Genomic DNA, 24,604 nt, shown 5'->3' with positions numbered 1-24,604 from the left:
TCTTTATCATTTTAGTAATGTTGTCACAAATACTGCCAGAAATTAGGACCAGAGTGTTTTATATTTATAATAGAGACATCTCTCTGTGTTCTGTCAGATTAATCAATAGGTATGTTCTTCAGTGAATTTCTTTATAAAGAAATGTCATGTGAATGAGTAGTTGAACATGGAATGTCTAAAATATTTCCTTATGAATAACACCTTAAAAATGCAGAAATAGCAACTATTTTGGATAATGGCTAATGAAGTATTTTCCATATTAGTCCTATTCTTATCTTTTTTTCTGATATTTATTTGCTTTTATTTTCCTTTATTTTTAAATTAATGTTATTAAGAGCTAAGAGGTTTATGTTAATAAACAAATACAGCAGGATATTGGATGAAGAATAAAAGCTCCTCTCCTTTTCTCTTTGACTCCTTATTCTCAAATCCCATAGGTACCAACCTTCATATATCAGGTGTATCTTTCCCCAAAAGTCTAAATGCATTTAAGTACTTATCTGCACAAACATAGGTGTGTATATCTATCTGCAATTATATTTATCTGTATACCTTGTAAATATAGATTCATAATATTTCCCACTTGGAGTGATATTTAATAAAACAGAACAGACCTAGTTGGTTTGGCTCAATGGATAGCGTGTCAGCCTGTGGACTGTAGGGTCCCAGATTCCATTCCAGCCAAGGGCACACATGCTCAGGTTGTGGACTTGATCCCCAGTAAGGGGCGTGCAAGAGGCAGCCAATCAGTGATTCTCTCTCATCACTGATGTTTCTATCTCTCTCTCCCCCTCCCTTCCTCTCTGAAATCAATAATATATATATATATATATATATATATATATATATTGCCGAAACCGGTTTGGCTCAGTGGATAGAGCGTCGGCCTGCGGACTGAAAGGTCCCAGGTTCGATTCCGGTCAAGGGCATGTACCTGGGTTGCAGGCACATCCCCAGTAGGGGATGTGCAGGAGGCAGCTGATCAATGTTTCTCTCTCATCAATGTTTCTAACTCTCTCTCTCTCTCCCTTCCTCTCTGTAGAAAATCAATAAAATGTATTTAAAAAAATATATATATATTAAAAAATTTTAAAAAACAGAACAAAGTACAGACCAATCAGAAGAGCTGTCTTGGCTGATTTTTGCTATGCTGAGGTTAACCAGCTGGTCTCAGGGGACAGGAGGCATTTGGGAGGATTGGGCTGCAGCAATTCACCAGCAAGTACAGAGATATTTCAGTACGTTTACCACTGTCTTTTTTTGACAGCTGTGCCTAGAAAGCAAGCAAATACCAGCCTCCTTGCAATCATTTGATAACTGGTGGTTTTTTCCTCACTACACATAAGTGTTCACACCTTCTAGTAAAGATCTCAAAAGACCTCAGATCATTTCAGAAGACCTGAATCAGACCCACTCCTATTGCCCCTCTGTACCAACCTTTCATATTTTTAAATTCAGTCCCTTAGAGTTTACCGTCAAGACTGTTTATGTATTCATTAAGGTCTCATGTCAAAACTGAAGCAGATCAAGTTTGTTTCTAGAACATTTCTTGCAGAATTTCCTCTGCAGCCCAGCGGAACCTTTAATCACATTAGCAGGTCTGCCTTCCCAGTTGTACCTTTCCGGTGGCCTCAGTCACTCAAAGCTTAGAGCTGTTAAGCTTCCCATATCTCCGAGCATAAACATATATTGTTGCTTTATTAGTAGTATATTTTTCATATGTCTCATTATTACAGTATTACCAACCCATGGATTAGTTTGGATGTACCTTTCAACCCAAAGCATTGCACATAAATGTGACTCAATGTTTGCACATGATTCTTTTAGACTTTGGGATTGCATTGGTGAATGCACACATATGCACTCGCACAAAACATCCAAGGTATTTTTTTTTTTACATCTTCGAATTTGATGTAGACTTGAAAATAGAGGATTGCCACATTCCCCTCTATTGTCACTCTGACGCCCCTTTATTTTTACACATTTATCTCTAGTACAGAAGGTACAGAAACCTTTCATTTGATCTGTTCCAGTTTCAACAAATCATCTGCTGTGCTAGAATTTCTTTTCCATTATTTTCTATTTGGGGTTGTAGAGGAAGTGACATTTAGTGAATGATTTACTGCCAAGTCCTTTGCCAGGTATTTTGCATATATTATCTCATTTAAACCAAATTGCCCCTCAGTTGTATACTTATTATTGATCCTAATTTGCAGAACAGGAAGCTCAGAGCTAGAAAAGTAAAATAATCTGCCCAAGGTCACATAGATGCTGAAGCCACAACTTGATTACGGGACTATGCTTCCAAAGCTCTGTGTTGGTTTTACTGTCACGCTAACTGCACCCAAGGGGCACTTTTGGAGGATTAGGTAATATAAATAAGCATATCTTTTAAACTATCAAGCACTGTCATTCACACATGGAATTTCTAACGCATACTTTATACTCGGTAACACAGTAAGATGAGTAAATTGGTATGTAATGAATGCTTTGGGTGATCATGATTATAATGGAGCTTTAACAATCGGGTGACATGATGCCAGTGAGTTCTGAGAGAGTTAAAATCCAAGCTTCATTCATTTCTTTGAAAGGCATGGCTGTCAAAATGAAACATCCCATCTTCACAAGAAGGTATTAAATATGAACAGGTAACAGTAATATCATTTCACAGAACATAAAGCGTTATAGAATAAAATCTGAAATAAAATCCACTGTAGCATTAAGCCTCCTATTTGATATATAAAATGTGAGAATACTTTGGAATTCAGTTACACACTGTTGTTGTCACCCTTCCCCAGGTGTTCCAGATTGCGTATGTGATTGTGAAAGCAGCTAACTCCCCTCGGCCTGGAAACTGGATCTTGGAACGCTCACTCGATGATGTTGAATACAAGCCCTGGCAGTATCATGCAGTGACGGATACGGAGTGCCTGACCCTCTACAATATTTACCCCCGCACTGGACCGCCATCATACTCCAAAGACGACGAGGTCATCTGCACCTCATTTTATTCCAAGATACACCCCTTAGAAAACGGAGAGGTAAGATGAGAAAACACCATAACTATATTTAAGATGGCCAAACAGGCTTGTCAGGAAGACTTGAATATATCAGTAATTAATGTCAGGGGTATTTTAAAATAGGATTTCACAGAAGTACATTAAATGAGTTATTAAATAAAAAGGAAAAACCCAGGGTGATTAGAATTTTAACTACCTTCATCTAGTACATATCTCCCATCTCCAATAAAGATCAGAGAGGAGGAAATGGGTTTAAGTTGGAAAGTCAATGATTGATTTTACATATAAAAAGACTTTTCTGACAATGAGGATTGCTAATGATTAAAGAAGGATTGAGACCTTAGCAGTGGTTCTCAATCTACCTAATGCCGCAACCCTTTAATACAGTTCCTCATGTTGTGGTGACCCTCAATTTCATTGTTACAAATTGAAAATAATTAAGGCATAGTGATTAATCACAAAAACAATATGTAATTATATATGTGTTTTTCCTATGGTCTTAGGCGACCCCTGTGAAAGGGTCGTTCGACCCCCAAAGGGGTCGCGACCCACAGGTTGAGCATCACTGCCTTAAAAGAAGTCTTAGTTCTGTGTATACTCTGGTCTGAAGATGGGGACAAAAGAGGTGAATTTGGAAAGAAGTAAAATTCACACAAAGGACCTAAAAAAAGGAAATTCTTTTATGGTTTTTCTTTGTTTTGTTTTGTTTTACTTATGCTGTCACCACAAAGGGCTGCGGTGGGTTTCTTTTCTTTGGTCAGGCTTTGCTTATCACATATTTAATATATGCTGAATTCAAAAGCATTCTACTTCTCTGTGGCATCTTTTATCCTGTGGTTTAAGAGTCTTGATTTATTCATTGGATTTAAGCCACAGATTCAAATCATGGCTTCACCTGTTACCAGCTGTGTGATTTTGAGCCATCTCTGTGCCTCAGTTTTGTCTCCTATAAATTAGGAATGGCAATAATAGTTCTTACTTTATATGATTGTCAAAAGATTGAATGAATTATATTTAAAGCATTAGAGTAGTGCTGGCATATACACTAAGTGCTCTGTAAGCATTAATTATTTTTGTTGTTACTGAAATAATAACTATTGTGTAGTTACTATTATTATTGTTATTATTATTATTTTCCTCTCAAATACCCAAGCCTTAGCTAAGTTGTAGGGCACGCCTATGGAGTTAAGCCTCAGACTGACCTGTTGGCAAAGCCACAAACAAGTCCCAGCTTAGAGGGCACAGTCCTCTTAGCATAATTAGGCTTGACCTTATGACACTCCCTAGATCCTTCCTAGGTAGCTAATGGGCTGTGGGAGGTGCAGCAAGTGCTGCCAAAACAAGTGAAACTAACAAGAACATTGTACCACTACCTTGTTTACCTCTGACTATAAAATAAAGGCTCAACTTGCCTCTGGATCTCTCTGTGGCCTCAGCCAGGCACAGGAAGATCCACTAGACCCAGCTTATTCTCTTTGTCATTTCTCCATCCTTTCGGCGCCCTCACTCAGGCTTTCGAACCCTTGGCTGAGCTGGCTCGGCACACTAAGTGACTTCGACTCTCATTATATTTCCCTAACGTATCTCCGTTCAGTATATGTGGCCGGGCTCCTTTTGTTTTACTTGCTATGTACATCCCTGTTGATATTCACGTCTGGTATTCTTTCTGCAGTAAGCCATATACCTGAAGCTAGTATCAGTTTTATATTCACATTATCAGAAAACCTATATTCATATTCTCACCGATGTTATTGTTACTGGAGAATCAAACTCCCCGGTCACTCTCTGGCTTGGTACCTTCTCTGCCCTCCACCTCACATCAATAAATGGTTCTAGGGACCAATAAATGTTCATTGTGTAGAGATGCCAGAAGGTGTTTTGAGGCAGTACCCTAGGCCAGGGGTGGGCAAACTTTTTGACTCGAGGGCCACAATGGGTTCTTAAACTGGACCGGAGGGCCGGAACAAAAGCATGGATGGAGTGTTTGTGTGAACTAATATAAATTCAAAGTAAACATCATTACATAAAAGGGTACGGTCTTTTTTTTTTTTAGTTTTATTCATTTCAAACGATGGCCGTAGTTTGCCCACGGCTGCCCTAGACCCTAGTCAACTGGGGATTATTCCTTTCAGTTTCTTCGGATTATCACTAGACTGCTAAACTAAGCATTCATGGTTGCCATAGTAATTTTTGCTGCAGAGAGACCTTTAAGTTATTTACATATGATTTCCTATCCTTCTTCCCACAATCCCTCCCATTCTCTTTGACTGCCACTCAAATAGAACCTAGATTCACTTTGATTCTGCTTCTGAAACATGGCAGGCTTATATCAAATTCCCTGGAGAACCCATCATTAATTCTTGAAGATGCCCTTTTTTCTCTAAATTTTACATAGAGCTTTGATATTATTTTGATTTCCTATGTGACAGTTTTTTATATGGAGAGACAGGATTTTTTCTTCCTCTTTTTATCACCTGGCATTATGGTGATCCTTAGACTTGAAAATACTGGAGCATGGAGAAACAAACCCAACACTGCATTAATAAATGTTTCTGAGATCCTTCTTTGATAGTAATATTGTTAAGGGCATAGTGTGGTTGCCTGTGTGAGTTTATGTGGGAATGGAAATGAGGAACTAGCATTTCTCAATTACCTGTGGAGTTGCTCCTCTACAGAGAAGCAGCAGGGTAGCACTAATTTGTATCCATTTTGAAGAGAGAGTCAGGGAAATAATTATTTGCGGTTTCAGACATCCTTTCTCTGAAAATAATTCTTGCATTGACCAACACGGGGCCAGTGAATACCAGGAACAACAGCATGAAGTGCCTCATTACAAGCAGGTTCACCTGGCATCCTCCAGAAAACAGAATGCTTAACTCCAGTTGAAATACACAGAACACTTGATATATTTTGGAATCACACACACACACACACATCAAACCCATGATTCATTTAAACTCTTTGTATTTGAAAATTCCCCTTTATAATAAAATAAAGATAAAATTAAGAGGATTTCTGTTAACCAGTTTATAGATTCCCCCCAGCAATATTGTGTCTCGAAAGTATCAATAAATCCTTGTTAAATTAATGCAGCATTGCTGAAAAATCACGCATGCCACAGAAACCAAAGGAGAAGGGAATCTTAAGGAGTTGGCACTAGTATGTAAGACCCGTTATCTCCGTGTTGTAGAATAGGATCTACCCAAATGTACTGAACTGGAACAGAGGGTAAGCTTCTGTAGAGCGGAGTACAGAGCACAAAGTTGTGGTAGAAGGCCAGAGGCATAACTTGCTGTCTTGTAGGGTGTTCAAATATAGCTCTGCCACTGATTAACCATGGGGGTGGACAAGTAAACTAATACATTCCCTGTATGGCAATGAAGATCAAATTAGGTCACTTATGGCAATGCGTCCTTATGGAGGCACTTGAAGCCGAAACATGTACTCGCCTGTGGTCACATAATAGTACACGTTCAAAATAAATCTCTGGTCCAGGCCCAGTTCAGATCTTCTAATGGCAAATCTTACAGTCATTTCACTTCATAAACTAAATCCCTTAGGTCCAATCCTGCATCTTCTAGATGTGTATTTACCACTGCTCACAAGGGCTGTTTGACACTGTGTGGATAATTAAGTGCTACCCAACATCTCTACTGAGGAAATCCTGAGGGTGTCAGTTAATCAATCTCACACGGGAAAGATAATGCCCCAGTATCTTTATTGCAGAAGTATACTCGAAAATACAACAAAGGATCTTGCAGCTATTAAAATAAGCTTCTGATCTTTAGGGAAACTCTTAGAACACTAGAACTATCATCAAAAGTCCTTGAGAAGGGTAACCCAGGAGTAAAATGTTTATGATTATACTTTACAAGCAAACTTAAACCGATATCAGGAGCTGCTTTACTTGGTTCCCTGCTATGAAAAGAAAACTGGAGAAAAACCTACCATAAAGCATTCTAGCCTGAGGCTGTGTATTAATATGCACTGTGGCAGACCAACTGCAGCCAAATATTTTCATTGGCAGTACGAAAATAAATGACTTTGCTGGATTCTGCTACCTGGGAACCACATAAGACATGCAATTTAAATTCTAATCATGTGTAGTAAAAATCCTATGATACTCATTCTGCAAAGGAGAATGGCAACCCTGGCAAGATTACAAGTTGGAAAATTGCATTCCCCTTGTGTAAATTTGTTCTTAAGCTTCATTCAGTAATAAGAATTATTTATTTTCTTATTCAACAGATAAGTGCCTTCTAAAACTAAGCCTACTATTAGGTTGAGCTATATGAAATTGCCAATATTTGACAATTTCTAGTCAATAAAAATGCAGTTTCCTATGGCTTAGATTAATATATGCCAAGGCATGAATAGAAATATTTGCAGAAATTTAAACTGTTCTAAACCTAACCTCACATCTACACATTATTTCAGCAAAACTATTAAAGGGAAATCCAGTCTCTTCACTGAAAAAATAATTAAAAGTATAATAGCTTATACTAGTTATTTTGTGAAGGTCTTGCTCTACCTTGTTAGTAATATTCACAAGCTAGAAAAGAGCATTTGACTGCATTTGTTTGTAATTTTCAATGATGGAGAGAATATCAAATAGTCTTGTCATATGAATAATCAGGCATTACACCCACGTGGAAGCTGAAGGTATATTGGTTACTAGTCATAAGCTCGGGAACTGTGTTGTTCTACATGAACACAGTCCAGAACCCTTATATATGCAGCATAATCACTGGGAGATGGTAACTGGATCAGAAGCGATAGCTGCCATCTTCATGGAGGCATTTCCAGTCATTGTAAACCTGGCAGCCACTTTCAGCAGCTATCCACTACTCTCTTAATTACCTTATTGAAAGGCTATTGGTGAAAATCCTTAAAGATTATGTTAAGGAAGGAAAAAGAAACTTCTTTGATGCTTTTTTAAGAAAAAAAATTGTAAGCCTGTCTAGGGTGGCTCAGTGGTTGAGTGTCAAACTATGAACTAGGAAGTCATGGTTTGATTCCTGGTCAGGACACGTGCCTGGGATGCTCCCCAGTGTGGGACGTGCGGGAGGCAACCGATCATGATTCTCTCTCATCACTGATGTTTCTCTCTCTCTCTCTCCCTCTCCTTTCCTCTCTGAAATCAATACAAATAGAAGAAAAAAATGTATAAGAATGATTTCATGTTGTTTTCCTTCTTATCTCTACATTTGCCCTTTTTATCATCAGATGAAAAACATTGTGTTCTTTTTTACAAATTTTTATGTTGCAACCATTTGTCTTATAACAAGATAAACTTTTGTGTTGAATTAGCTGCAGTAGAGCAACTCCCACATTAATCACTACTAAGCAAATGCATTGCCAAAAAGATAGGGCATCAGAAATATGGCGCAGATATAATCTTAGTTCACTAACAAATGATTTGATATTGTGAATGCATTTTATGGGTTTATATGGCCATTGAGCAGTCCTCAACATTAGCTGTATTTTTCCATTAACAAATATTGAAAGACATTACATTTTGGGGGGATATGAGATTAAATAAATCAGGGAAAACATCTTGGAGTCTTGGACAAGATGATTAAGACATACCTAGCATAGAAAAGGAGAGAGAGAGAACATGGTAGTGACCTGTCTTGGGAACTGCATCATGGGCACATAGAAAATCAATGCAGGAGGGAGTGATGGGAGATAGGGTGCCTTCATAGAAACTGCTTTGACTCACCATGATTACTTCAGCTACTGCATATCTGAGTAAATTGAGTAGGGAGGCTGTTTTTATTGAGTTATAAAGCAGTTTTAGAATGAGAAAATTCAATTTTAAGCTTACACCTAGGAAAAAAATTCCAAACACCAACCTGGCAGAAACATGTCACAGAAACAGATTTTAGGGGAGCAGAATTCTTTCCCTGTACAATAATTATGATTAAGTGCTGGTTAAAATAAAATAATAGGGCTGTTTATCAGGGTAAGGCATGAAAGCATTTGCTTTTGGTTTTCTTTTGCTTTAATTTATAAAATTTATTTTGTAATTTTTTTCCAACCAGAGTCACTTAATACGGAGTTCACTCTTTAGCATGATAGAACTGTTACCACAGTTGCAATGTTTTAGCCCCTCATATTTTTCCCTGATGTTTTTATCAGTCTTTCCTTTGAGAGGTAAACAGTGGAGAGAAAAGCCAAAGGCAAAGCAACCTGTTTTGTCAGCACTTCCGTTGTGTTGTCCGGGTGCTATGACATAGTCTCTACTATACTAGTTAGTCCCATTAAGCATTCGATACTTGCTAACAAAGCTAAACTATTTACAGGGACTCAGTCAACGTAGGCAAACAAACAAAAACACCTCTCTGTGAGTGCAGAAAGTCTTTAAACTTGGACAGAAAATTGCAAGTGATGTTCTCAGGAAGCCAAATTATTAGGACAGTAGCAATATGTCCTAATTTGGAGGAACTGGTGTCTTGGCAACATAATGTGTTTACACCTATCTTCTTACTCAAAGAGCCACTCTTAACATTAGCCACAGCTCAGGAGTGTCTCAGAGGCGCCCCAGGAAGGGGAGTTTAGGATGTGCATCATGCTCAGCCCAGCCCTAATCAAGGCCCCAAATTCGGGCTGAGAGAAGAGGTGGTTCAGGGCATTTTATTCCTATCACTGGAAAAGTAGCACAATTGGTGTCTAACTTTCCTTTCTGCAAAATAGCACAGGTAATTTTTACCCAAAGAGGAAACAAAGGAAGAATGTGGAGAGCTGATGTCGTTATTTCTGATGACATTAACATTTCTTTTAAAATATTAAACGGTATCTCCAGGTATGTTAGTCTCTCTCTCTCTCTCTCTCTCTCTCTCTCTCTCTCTCTCTCATAAAGCATAAGGGCAATTCAAGGGATATTGAAAGATATAAAATAATTAGGTCAACCGCAATCCATAAAATATATGCCAAATGGAATAATATTTTGATATTCTGGCCTGGAATGAGGATTTGGAGTTATTTTGAAAAATAATGTCACCATAACTCTGTCCAGAACTCACAGCTGCAGAAAGAGAAGTAAACAAGTGATTCTATTAGAAGACTGCAAGGTTAAAGAACAACCCAAGACTCAAACCTTAATGAGATTTGTGCTAGTTCCCAGGGATATGATTATAGCTCATACAATTCCCTGAAGGAAAACTACAAAAGGATATTTCTAGGGTTAGGAATACAAATACCTTTTGCTTGTTTGTTTGTAAATCAGAAAACAAGAATGAAGATTAGGTAAAATATATTTTCTATATTTGCTTTTAAAATTATCTGTATATTTTATATGCAGTCATTTAACATGAAATCTTTACCCACTGTCTTCACATAGAATATTACATAGTTGAAAGATGCTGCTGTTTCCTGGGCATTGCTAAAGGCTCTTGAATTCCATGAGTTACTGGATTTTGCATTCCCCCACTCCTCATTTTTACATCACATAGACATATGTGTAAGGTCTTCCACGCCAACAGCCAAATCAGATCACTCTTGCCTGGGACATAGCTAGTTTGACCATCCTAATCAGTGAACCAGCTAGCTTTCAAATTTGTGACAGGAAGGTAGCTCCTTAGAGTTTGCTAGTGTTTGCATGTGTCATTCATTTATGTGCTAGAGCTATGCCAACCTCCCAGGAAAATGAAGCACAAAAAGGTAATCAATTATTTTGAATGCAAATTTAAACATCCACATAAGAATATTAATAGGCAAAATATATTTGTATGATAATAATCATTATTTTGTATATCTCACCTTTTGGGGGACCTAAGAGATTACTACTTTTTTAGTCTAAAAATAACACATAAGCAGAATGCTCCATGGGCCCCAGAATATTATCCTTCAAACAGTGCATTAGTTACGCAAGTCAGGAAACACTTAATTTTGCAATCCTATGCCATTAATAGGAGAGGACTTTCTAAAAAGCTGAGAAATAACCAGTCTCTGGTAACTTAGCACAAAACCAAATTGGCGTCTCCATTTGGGTTTCTTTTTTGAAATTAATTTCCAGTTTGTTTTTCTTTTGCATCTGGCATTCTGGATGATCATCTTGTAGCATATGGATAATTTTATGTTAACATCTGGAGTTGAGATTTTTAAAAATTTGCCTGATGCATATAGAATACTTGTGTAAGACTTGTATTTTTCCCAGTTGCTGTTTATTCATTTCAAAGAGACATGGTTAAGTGAGTGTAACAACCTTTAAAATTCCTGAGGAAACACAAAGCATGTTTAATACAAAGTCCCGTCAGTCTCTTTTCTCTCCTACATGCTTTTCCCACGGCAGAAGTAGTGGAGATCTGTCTGGAAGGAAGAGCTTTGAATGGTAACAGGTGGTGTCGCTGAGCACATGGGCCTTTGAAATCAGGCTTGGTTTGGAACCTTGGTCTGGCAGTCGATAGCTATGTAACCTTGGACACCTCTTTGAAGTCCAGCTTTCTTATTTCAGATTGGAGAGGTATAAATACATCTCCCAGCATTGATTGTATTAAATGAGATGATTCATATAAAATAGCTGGCTTAAGGTGGGAACTCAATAAATGGCAGCTGCTACCATTTATTTCAGTGTATTAAGAATGCAACTAAGAATTTCTCTTCCTGACCTCATAGTATGCAACTAGCAGTTTGGTGATTTGTACACAGTGTTTTAGAGATCTGACTGAATCTTGTCTTTGAAAAACTTGTTCTATGAGTGGAAGGAGAAGGAAGGAATCAAGCTAGCTAAAGACATTATACAGGAAACCAGAGAATACTTCCTTTCTGAGCTTCTATAGCACAGCAATGGCAGTGTACTTGCAAAGTAATTTAAATTTTTAAAATTTATTTTTTAGAAATATATTTTTATTGATTTCAGAAAGGAAGGAAGAGGGAGAGAGAGATAGAAACATCAATGATGAGAGAAAATCATTGATCAGCTGCCTCCTGCATACTCCTTACTGGGGATCAAAACTGCAATTGGCATGTGCCCTGACCATGACCTCCTGGGTCACAGGTCAACGCTTGACCACTGAGTCACAACAGCCAGGCATAACTTTGACTTTTAGGCAATGCTTTAGAATTCACATACTAGCTTAATATTTTTAAGTCCACGCTATTGTGTTGGCAAGGATAATAGTTCTACATTCTTTATTATGAATGAAACTAGAGGCCCAGTGCATGGATTCATGCACTGGTGGGGTCCCTTGGCCTGGCCTGCAGGGATTGGGCTGAAACTGGCTCTCCAGCATTTCCCAAGAAGTCCCAGATTGCAAAAGGGTGGTTCTCGGGTGACACACCCTAGAATCAGGCTCCCTCTTCTCTGGTTCTGGGTGCGTCACCTGAGAATACAACTGCCACATCACCATAGCTCGGCAGCTCCTGTGTTGAGCATCTGTCCCCTGGTGGTCATTGCACATCATAGCTACCGGTCGGACGGTTGGATGGTCAAACAGTTAAATGGTTGCTTAGGCTTTTATATATATAGATGTTATTCATAATGTTTTGGAATTTCTTGGAGCCCATTGTTTTTACGTTGTTGACTTATTCACCAGGCTTGAGTCTAAATTATTTTTGTTCATTCTCACTCCAAAATTATTCACCTTAAATGATGAAATTTTATAATATTGAGTTAGAGGAATGTACTAAAGGTTTGGAAAACAGCTCTAATTATTTCCAAATTCTCTTGCATGTTGTTGGGATAAGTGTAAAACTAAGGCAATTAATGTAAAGGGTTTTACATGTATTTAGTTGTACGTTTTTGATATCTTTGTTAAAAAAATTAGAGCTTCATTTTATATTCACCAATTAAAAGATATTTTTCAAAGGAACATGACTTAAAAGAGTTTCAGAAGAATGATTTTAAGTACATGGATTTTGCCCATTGATTCTGAAAACCCAATAATTTTCTTAAACATATTCCTTACTGTGCTCTTGTTAGCTTAACAAAATTGAGGGTTTGAAGTTTGTCTAGTTTTTTTTTTTATTCTTTCTCCTAATCAATAATACTAGATGAGTGAGTGAACGAAAAGATGATAAAAATGAATGAATTTATTACCATTTTTTATTAAAGAGATATCCTTTTTTATACCTCCAATTATTTACAAGAAAAGTGTCAAATGCAGTACATAAAAAATCATATTAATTGACAAAAACATGAAAATAACTGAACAAAAAAGAATTAAAGAAATGAGCACATTTACTGCTCATCTAGAATGAGTTAGTTATTTTAGTTGAACTCTTAATTTATTTTAAAATTTTCAGACAATTGGGGCAAAAAAGGAAAATGTTAAATTATGTAGTTTCCTTGTTTGACAAAAAAGAGCTTCCAAATTTTCAAGACAAACATTTTCTTGGCAATGACTTCTCAGAGGAAAATTTAATGCAGTCCTTATGTAAAGACTTCAGATAGCAAAAAGTACAAGATTTTCAAGCTTAACTAGTACAGAGGACAATATCACTTGTTTATTGTGGAGAGCGGCTACAGTGTTTGGACAGGTTCAAGCCTCAGACTAATGAGAGGGCACAGTCCTCTCATGGCCACGTGCAAGCCCCAGCTTGGAGGGCAGAGCCTTCCCAGCACAATTATAGCCAACAGCTATAGTTGTAAGCTTGAACCTATGGCCTGAGGTTCAAGAGAACCACGTGTCTGAGTGATGTGGGCTTGATAGAGTTCATGTAATTGAACTTGATAGGTGCATGTAATTGAGTAGGATCGAAACCCATGAGAATGTTGTAAACATCTTGACCACGCCCTTACTTTGCCTCATGTAATCTGCTATAAAATAAAGACACGGCTTGTAGTCCATGGCGCTGTCTCTCCATCGGAGAGGGCAGCGCCCACCCAGCCTCAGCTTTATTCTGTTGTCTGTCTTTTCTAATCCTTCACCGCCCTCACTCAGGTTCACCCTTGGCCGTGCTGGCGCAGCCCAGTTTCTACCACATAAGAAAGCTAAGGTTATAAACTTCAAATTTTTACTCAATAATGATATATGTGTCTTTGGGAAACTAAAATAATATGATTCAGTCTATAATTTTGTGACAGTCTACTTAACCCAGGAAGAAGCCTTGGGGATGGATATGTGGTGTGCCTTGATGTTACTTAATGTTACTCTCAAATGTCAAATGCATAGGCAAATCCTTATGTTTGAGTTACGTGGGGAGCACTTAAACATTAATATTCTTTGTTGTTGGGTAGTCATCTGTGTGATGAACATAGAATATGTACTACTAAACAAATGGAGAGCTAGCCTAATGCCACACAAAAGTGTATTGTCAGATGACCTGTGATTAGAACCAATATATTTTTCCCAACTTACATTTTGAGTAATAATAACTAACATTTATTGATCTCTTGCAATGAGCCAGATGTCATTCTAAGTGCTTTTCATCTGTTAACTCATTAACTTTCACAATAACCTAATCCAGTGGACACTATTCTTATTCCCATTTTACAGATGAGGAAACTGCTGGACAATATTATCTAGCCCAAGGTTATACGGACAGTGAATGAAACAGACAGTATTTGAACCCAGGCTAATGCAGTAGCCTCTAAGCTTAGCACATCATGAATTTACCCGCAAGCTGCGCATGAATTTGTATTAGCATGTGGCTTTACAGATTGAATATTTTAAACTCTTTCATATAATATAGAGGGAATATTGATATGAACAATGGTGAGGGGAACAATAACTAAAATTTGCTAGCCTTAATCTTGAAAGAACATCACTGTGACTTCCTGCCAAGTACCTGATTGTGAAGAGAATTGCATTGTGATAGCAGGCTAAGAGGAAGACAGTAAGAAATGTGCCCTGAAATAGTCCAATAAATGGATTAACCTATTTCAGGGCACTAGGTTGGAAAGCAGTGCTCATCTTATGGACCTGGTCTAATGGAAAGTGCTCTGGATTTGAAGTAAGAATCAAAAACAGAGTTTTATACCCAGCTCTACCACTCTTAGTCTCTGTAACCTCCTAGTGTTTCCTTTTCATGGGATCTTTGATGTGTCTTCTTAGGAACTCTATTTTCTTAATAAATTGGTTTAAGGTTTCTGTTTTATCTACCTTCCAGGTTTATTGTGAGACCAAATAAAATACTGTATGTACATATACTGTAGATTCTAAAGCAATCTACAAATACACACTATCCACACATACTTGCCATAGGGGAAAGACATATGTCCAATTAATGCACAAGTTATACCAAACTATTTTGGTGCATTCAAAAAAATCACAATGACATTTAAATATGCAAAAATCCATTCTCTTTCTTTTTCTCAATCCTTAAGAATCTCTGCATAAGAGAGGTAACATGGACACAGTAAAGTAAGGGCGAAAACTGAGTTTTAAATGTTCTGGAATTTCTGAGCACAATTAGTAAAAATCCATAATGTAACCATTTGTAAAATTTTTAAAATTTGCCAAAGAAAAGTGAAATAAAACAGATAACTTTTGTTTTGTAGGACATTGTCATGCAGAAAAATTGGCATGATTGGACTAATACATTTCTGAATTTACAGGGTATTATGAGGATCATTCTGACTTAAAAATGTATAATTATTTTGTAAATAAAAAAAAAAACTATGGGATTTCAGATTAAAAACTCAAAAAAGGTGAAATAGTTTTACAATGTTTACTAAATGTACTATGATTATTATGCCATAAAGTATCTGGATTTTAAATATGACCTTTATGGCCTGAGAAGTCAGACCTTTCTTTCACAGATGACTTCCTTTTTGTTTCCAGTGCTATTTTGTTTAAAGGCCTATTTATCCTCCATTAAGTGATCTTTCTAAAGCTTTCAGCATGTCTCTTCCAATTGCATTAAAATATCTTTAAGGAAATTAGTATCCTCAAGAGTCGGCACAGTCTTATGCTATTGCATTTGCTATGATTTTGTGTGAAGGCAAAATATACAGGAAAATCTAGAAGTGAGCACTCTAGATAATTCCAAATGCACCTAATGTCTTTTCATGCTGCTCCCTTATTGCCTTTAATAAAAAATAGCTTCTGAGTGGCAAGGGTATTTTAAGACACATGAATCAGTATGCCCCTTCAGCTGGATTTCTCAAGGAGACTTTTCAAATGCGGAAATGATTAACAGTATCTGAAGCGAAACTGCACAGACTGTGTGGTATGGTCATAGTGGGTGGGAATGCCTGTTAGTCTAGAGGCCCCTGCTGTGTGCAAGACAGACACCGCCTTCCCCATTGTCCCTCGCCCATGGTGGGCCTGGAGTGAATTTTCAGAAATAATTACCTACAGAGCACTTATAAAAGCTAATGAATTATCTTCTTCACTATGTTTCTTTCATTTTTATGGAAGTCTGTCTACTAGGCTGTAAATTGGGAGATTTACCAATTTAATTAAAAAAATAACTATTTCTTTGAAGACCTCAGTCTTCTGCAATTGCACTTCCAATTTTTATTTCACACCCTGTTGATGCTATTGTTTACCATGTACTTTTAGTTAACTTGAGTATTTTAATTTAGCACAAGTCAGCTCCGTCAATTAACAACTCTTCGTTCTAATTATATCTTCTATGTATTTTTAGTAGTGTGTCTGCTATTCCAAAGATCTCCTTGAACATTATACACATTAGAACTGGCAGAGCCTCTTGACACCTCGAGTAAAAGCTGGAAGCTCTGGAAGGAGGTGCTAATAAATAACCTCAAATCCGGAAATTGTATGCTTTGAAAAACAAAATCATCCTGTTAGTGAAGCTAGAGTAAACTTCCTAATACCATTATGAATCGGTTTTAAAAAGATATATCCTGAAAACTATGGGAAAGGCTGCTGTAGATCAAAGAAATCACAAGGCAGCAGCAAATTGTAAACAATATATTTTGAAATTATACTTAAAATTACCCACAGTCAATTTTCTAAGGCATTGAACTATTAAATATTTTTGAGTTACCTAAAATCTCAAATTGTCCCTGAGGTAATCACTTCAGTTGAAATAAAGGTATCTGCTGCTTCCCATAAAAAAAAAAACACCAAAATTTGTGAATATTATTATGTTTATTGAAAAATTATGGTTCACCTTCAAAATGATGTACAAAAAGATCACTAACTGTTTTAGGATTTCCTTAAGACTTATAATAAGCAGAACTTACAGGTCCCTAACCCTGTTAATCTTTATTTGAATATGTATCTAAATGCCCTATGAAAATTTTAAAATTCTATGTAAATCTTTCATCATGTTATCGATGATAGTGGAGTTCTTGGGGGTACCAAGAGAAAAAGAATGTCCTGAGGGTCCCACAGGAGAATGGGTTTCGTGAAAAGCTTTATTGATGGTGTAAAATTAAGGGGGTTCCCCTCAAAGGTCCCATCTCTGTCCATTGCCATGGAAGAAGTCCATTCTTGTCTTCAGTAGCACCAGAATTAAGGCCACTGCCAGAGTTTCTGCTTCATATTGAAGTGCAGTCCAGTCCAGCATCTGGCTAGCTTAGCTTGTGTTCCCAGCTGCTGTCCATTGTGTGTGGGGTCCACATGGCCGTGGACCATGTGGCTGCTTAACGCCACGTGGCTGTTGAGGGAGAATAGGCTAGGGCACCAGTGAGTGCAGGTCACAAGAGCAAGAGGAAACAAGAGTGAGTAAGAGCCAGAAAGCTTCTTTGTCTGGGGTTTTAAACAGGAGCTTAAACAATGCACTTTTCAAGATTTTGCGCACTTCTGATGGGGTCCACCCCAGAGCCAATTCATTGTTCCCCAGGCGAGACTGGCAGGCAAGCACCTTCCCTGCCCCATCTCGACTTCTACTGTGCTGTGTCTGTCGCCCCCCCCCAACAATCTAGCACTAGATGGGAGAAGGGAGGAGTGTTAATCCTCTTGGAGGAAGAGTGCTGTGTGAAGCTGTAGCTTCCTGGTGAAGCTTCCCAGGTGACCATGCTTACATTGTCTGACTACTTTTTGCTGCCTTTCTTTTATTAATATTAACTGGCTAGTTATGATGATAACAATATAAATTGATGATTTATAACTGGTTAACAGAGTATTTTTCTAACCACACTGATGCAATCAACATTTATAATGTTTTTGGGAAAAAATCGTATATCAGAATTTTTTGCTTGTTTGTCAGATACGCCTCCCTGAGAGAGCACCACTGTAGACCCCTGTGTTTCCCCTGGGCAACTGAGTTTCATTGTGGGGAGCTTCAGGGTATAAATGTGCTCATAATCATAAATGCAGCCTTATTAATACATGCGGTCCAAAGTGAAACACTCAGGGAATCATGACCCAGAATGCCCTCATGCTATTCTTTGCTTCATGCCTTTGGAAGTCATTGGGTGGCCTATAGCACTATACAGAACATGGGGAGTCAGGATTGTATATGAGGTTTACCACCTAATTTTTCCCAAATGGTGTTTCCCAAACGGTTGTGTGAATATTTGTAACTTGTGTTGTGATTGAACGATCTCCATGGTTTCCAGACAGGATTTGTGCCCAGCAGTTGTCTGAGGCAGAGCACATCTCCTGGGGTGGCATGCTCCGGCTCACCCCATAGCGCCACCACATGCCTGTACCGGTGGACTTGAATCCCTGCCTCTGTCAATTACTACTTGCTGCCTCCTGTGCAAGGTCTCAAGCATGCTTACTACCCAGTGTAAAAGATTTGGGTTCTTCACAGCTGGGGTGGGTTGGTGTCAGAGCATAGAAGGGGAAGGTGGAGGCAAGAGAGCAGTTAAGAGGTTTTTAGAGTTTTTCAGGGGATAAATGAGAGTGACTGAGACCCCAGTGGAAGCTGTGCAGGTGATGAGAAGACATATAAGTAGAGCCAATAGGATTTCCTGACCAATTGGATCTGCCAGGAGCATTTGCTGATGCATTTCCTTGAGGTGTGAGACAATGAGACAAGTGAAGTATGAGTCTACATTTTTTCTGCCTAAGCAATTGGAAGGATTGAGTTGCCATTAAGTGAGTTGGAGAAGCCTGTGGGTGTAGCAAGTTTTGACAGAGACAAACAGGAGTTCAATTTTAAATGTTAAGTTTGAAATGTTTATTAAACATAGAGGCCCAGTGCGCAAAATCACGCGAGACCCCATACCTGCCGCGCCGGCGGGACCCTAGACCTGCCGTGCCTCGAGACCCATCAGTGCACCTACTGGTGACCGGTTGTTTGGTCATTACGGCGTTATGGCCACTGGCCTTTTGTAGTAGAGATCATAGTGAGATTGAATAGAGAGTATATAGTATTTTAGGGTTCAGATGAAAAATACTGCTTAAAGACATGAATTAGAAAAAATAAAGCCACGAGACTGCCTGAGATCACCCAGGAAGTACGTAAAGACTAATAAAGAGAAACAGTCCTAGAACTGAGTCTGGAGATACTTCAACCTTTCAAAGTTAGATGAGGTAAAACCAGCAAAATCAAAGAGTCAGTTTTGAACAGAGAGATTTCTGGCAAGAACATGGCAAGCCTTATATATTCTCATTGGGAAATGTGCACTCAGACCTTGATGTGATTTATATAATAAGCAACTGACTATGTGCTAATTCGATTGATTCCTATAAAAACTATAGGAATGTTATTAAATAGTCAATGTCAAGGGAGGAGTCTCCAGGCTTATAAAGAAGGACTTGACCAGAGTTTTTAGGAAAGGCGTGGAGAAACCTAAGCTTGGCTATACATTAAACAAAAGCAAATGAACTAGCATATAAGTTTTATGTCCCTAACATTCACACCCCAAATTCTCATATCAGATCTTACACATCAACATAGCATATATTTAAGGGTATTTCAAATTTGATAGTATAAAACATTCTTGAAATAATATATGAAGGAAAACTCTGCATTTAAAGACTTGCCCTAAAAACTGTTATGTTATAAATTATATAATTAGATTTTTTATTCTGACTTTTATTCGTACTGGTAAACTTTGAAAGTTTACAAGTATGACATTTATTTCTAAGTACAATTTCGCTTAGAATATTTTAAAAGTTTGGCCAATAAAATAGTGCATATTGAGAAAAATAATGAAGCAACCACCACACCATTCATATTAGATTCCTCTCCACTTTAATGTGCCAAAAGTCAAGAAACATTTTTTTTTTTTTATGTCAAACTGAGGTGGTGTCTTACATGACGCCAAGCATCTGGGTGAAACGGAACAGTATAGTGTGTCATCAGTGTTGATTATTATCTGGATACTTAATGTCATCAAAAGGATAAATCATAATTGGCTTTTCAATTTGTCAAACAGATGTTCATTGAAACACAAACACAATCGATTTCACAAGCTGGAAGAACATGTAGATGACCCATAATTGCTTCTCAAAGTTAAAGACCAACAAAATCTATTAACATAATCCCTTCAATGATGTGTAAAGATAAGGTATATTGCTTTATAATTATGAGAATTTACACTAAAATTATAATATGTTGAAATTTATTTAACTTGTGTTTTAATGATACTAATGATTGAAAACAACAGCAGTCAGAATTATAAATTATATTTAAGATTCAAGCATATTATTTTACACAGTTTTTAAAAATCTGTCTTTTTTTGTAAGCGACATTGACATGGTGAATGATTGTCTTCAGTAGATAAAAGGATTTAACTTTATAATGAGTGAAAAGACTCTTAAAGCAATTTATCTTTCGCTATCAGTTCCCCTCTCAAATATTTAATATGTCCCATCTTGTAGGTGATTCTTAAGGAACACTGAAGCTTAAAGGAGACTTGGATAAAGTGGGTGGGCAAGCTCTGCTATCTGTACCTGCCTCTGTTTCCAGCTTGAATTTTTTTATTTATATTCTGATCTTTAATTTTCATGACCTCTTTTCCCCCCAAACATTTTCTTAAAATAATCTTCCTCCTACCACTTAAAAATGTTTCAGGAATAATGAAAAAAACACAAGAAATATTAAAAAGGTTGAAGAAAAGGCAATATTGTTCTTCTACTCAGAGCACCCCAAAATAATGACTGTGAAAAGGCACACTCATGTGGATGTGTAAACTCTGGAATGCTTGTTTTAAAATTGCTCACTAGGTGACATGCTTATGTATATTTTCACTTTGAGAAAACAACATTGTGGGTGGTATGCTAGTATGTGTATTCTGTACAGATTGTATAAATTGATGATGACAATGTTTATGCCATTAGAGAATGTTTTCCTCTCTCTTTATCAGTACCATCGTGTCTGTTAAATATACCACTGGAAGAAAATATAGATGTGAGAGAAGACATTCAGGTAAAAATAAGGTGATTAGTTAAAACTGAGAATAATTTAAATTTTATTTTAAAAAGTATCATAGGTTGGAGACCCAATAAAGGGATTTTAGAGAATCAGGGGTATAGATGTAGCCATTAAGAGAAAGGATTATTTCAGCTGAAGTCCACTGCTGGAGGACAGGAAGGTCGTGAGATAGACCAGTGAAAGTGCTTACTTATGATAGGGAAGAAAGGGTTAGGAACAGAAAAAAAAGATGTATTATCAGGAATGAAGTTAAAGAAGGTGCTGAATATTGATGATCAGATTTTCAGAAAAACATACAAACCCCAGTCCATACTAATGCTAGGCATAGGCCTTAGAATTTTCAAAACCAACTTTCTAAGGATGTACCCCTGTTCAGTGTGTATAACGGTAAGTTTTGGAACATGGCTATTATGGTCTCTGGCCCTGTGCTATCACAGGGTGAAATGATTGGGTTAAAATGTCTGTACATCATCTTTGCATGTAGGTAATCAGCCCATGGGGATGTCTATAGTAGGATTTCAGAGACTCTTGTCTTTCTCAAAGGACTGCCATACCTAGCTATCTGATGGGGAACCCCCTCTTATTGAGTCCGTGTCTTTAATTAGCACCATATCAGACTGAAAGATGCAGAAGACTGCAGGATGCTGATAGTGGTAGGACATGGGAGGCCTAGAGAAAAACTACGGGGCATCCTAAGATGAGAGAGAAAAGGCGATTTTAGAAATTAGAGCGATTAGAAACATTGCATTCTGGCCAGTAAATATTCACTGGACTTACAGTGTATTTTTTTTTTTTCAAGGAAACAAGTTCTCGGCTATTATAAAAGCATAGATACTAGTAATCACAACATAGGCTTTTAAAAATATTTTATAGGTGTTATTATTATAAACTGTTTCAAAATAGACATTATTGTTAGCATCTTATTTTTAAAATAAATACCATGAGAGGGAAGAAGAAATGAAACAGTTTTGTTGCCGTTTCTCATTGGAACCAGTTTAAAATGAAAACAAACCAACCAAGAAACTCTTAAGCCCAACAGGAACATTCATAGCAATTTTCCTAATTTAACTCCTTTTCTTTTTGCTAAGGAGGAACAGTTGTATTTTTGTCATTAATGAAAAAGGGAACAGTGCCTAAACAGCCCATTATAAATTCTTCTGGGAAAGCATATTACAAATAATTGAAAACAAACCTGATTCTGTGAACTTGGCAGCAAATGTATAACAGCAAGCAATTTAGCCCTGGCCCCTGGATGACTGATTAAATGTTTTATTTCCTTTACCTTTCACTTACGCTGTGTTTGTCAAGAGGAAAGGGAAAGGGGAATGTGGGGAAACAAAATCCACTTTAGACAAGTAACTTACGATAACGATCAATGACTTCCAATCAGCTGCTTATTTATTTTCTCCCAAGTTTTCATGTTTCTAAATATTTGGTATGTGCATGGGTGCCTGCGCAAAATGAGGCCTTGAATCTCAGCATGTCCCTCACTCCCCCACCTCCCGCCAGCTAATCAACAACACAAGCTGTATCTGAGCTTCTTTGAGGGCACGGCTTTGCAGCTTCCTGTGGTCAGTTAGTAGTGAGTCCAGCAAAGGAGCAAGAACACTGTGTACTCAGTAAGTCGGCAGAAATCATCATCTGTGGTGTGGGAGGAGAGGTCCCTCGGTGACTCTGCTTCTTTGAAGCAACTAGAGATCGGCTGGTGCCGTACAGATGTCAGGGGCGTGTAGAGCTAACATCCTACAAACCTAATAAATAAATGATTATGATCCAACTCTGTACAGAAGAATGCAGGAAGCTGACCTTAGGATACTATTCACGTGGATCACATTTGCTGTTGTCACATAAAGCATGTGAAATTAACACTGAACCTCAAGGAAACACTTCCTTGAAACCTTGATATTTTTTAATGTTATCTAGCCATCAGTGTACGTGAAGCGACATGCTTGCAAGCCTGGTGACTCAAAAGAAAAAAAATCTAAGTATGAAGTTAGATTTATAGCTAGTCCCATCCCACATCACATTTTTTAAAAAATTAAATGTATTGGGGTGACATTCTTTAAGAAAATTATACAGGTTTCAAGTGTACAAAATCTATAATACAAACTACTGTCCAGATGTCAGTTCTACAACATCCTCTTCCTGCAGCCCTGTGTTGGCATTTGGTCACTTACTCTGTCCTTAGTTCCAAAGACTGTCATGCCAGGGAATGGGAATATAGACCACCCCCAGAGCAACAGCCCCAACACAGAGCTGGAGGGCTCTTGAGCCAGGAACTCCTCTGATCTTTGCATCTCTTAATTGCTTGTGTGAAAATGAACAGGAACTAGAAGGTAAAATCCAGGCACAGGTCCTTCTTTCCTGATGGATAGTCTCCCACTGATGTTCAACCTTCAAAACATTTCCAGAATCACCTCCCCATTGTGGGTGGGAACTTTGTCACTGCTACTTCTGTCTTCTGAGGCTGTTCAGGTTGGTAGTAGGTAACTATTGTAAAGGGTGCAGCACATCTTGCTCAGCAGGGAAACACACAACCATTTGTAATAGTTTCCTTGCTCTCTCAAGAATAATAATAACAATGGCTAACACAGTATTTTTCCTGTGTGCTAGGCATTATTCTATTCAGTTCACGTGAATTATTTCTTTTAATCCAGCAAATGGCATGATAAAATAAGTATCATTGTTAGTTGTCTTTTACAGAGGAAACTGAGGCATGCAGAGATGAAGTAAATTGCTAAATTCACACAAACAGTAAGAGGCAGAATTTGAACCCAGGTAGTATGTCTCTAACATGTATGATCTTAAACTGTAATTAACAAGTACACACATACATGCACACAATTGTATAAAGGATCAGGCACAGGATTAGCCCAAATTAGAAAAGCATATGTGTATGAACATCTTTGCAATCTTACACACAGACCCCTTGCTGCTACTCAGATTTACGAACCCACTGAAATGAAAATTCCTCAGTTATGGGAATTAAAATTTTATTCTCTAAAAAAACCCACATTTTTTTATTTATTGATCTATTCTTTGTACAATGAAAAAAATCTTAAGTTCGGAGAGGTAATATCTATACTTTGCTTTTACAAAACTAGGTTAGAGGCTATATTTACAGTAATGGAACACATGATTTCACTTGAAAGCATAGAAACTTGATCAACCTTGGATGTACAATTTCACTCTAAAGATGAAATGAAATAGAGCAGGATAAGAATGAAAAAATAAGAGGTGACTGGAGAACAAGTAAAGGTATGGAAGGAAACACCAAAAAAATAAAACGTAAAAGCCAAAAAAAAAAAGAGAGAAAGGTGGCAAAAGAAGGGAAAGTTCAGAGAATGAGGCTGTCCTTATATTGGCGAGAGTAGGGAGTCAGGAAACACCTGCCAAAAGGT

The 24,604-nt window shown here is 37.6% G+C and overlaps 1 protein-coding gene across 2 annotated transcripts in view; it reads left to right on the top strand.

Moving 5' to 3' along the window:
• LAMA2 (laminin subunit alpha 2) overlaps positions 1-24,604 on the top strand; it is a 478,805-nt gene that overhangs the window by 147,364 nt on the left and 306,837 nt on the right. For both annotated transcript variants that reach the window (XM_081094172.1, XM_081094171.1), the window contains exon 4: positions 2,799-3,041. In XM_081094172.1, the coding sequence (XP_080950298.1) occupies positions 2,799-3,041 (243 nt within the window). The remainder of the gene's footprint in view (positions 1-2,798; positions 3,042-24,604) is intronic.

This window comes from Myotis nattereri (assembly GCF_964212035.1).
Source record: "Myotis nattereri genome assembly, chromosome: 6".
NCBI lineage: Eukaryota > Metazoa > Chordata > Mammalia > Chiroptera > Vespertilionidae > Myotis > Myotis nattereri.
The sequence above is the reverse complement of the archived record's forward strand: the minus strand, read 5'-3'. Positions and strand labels throughout refer to the sequence as shown.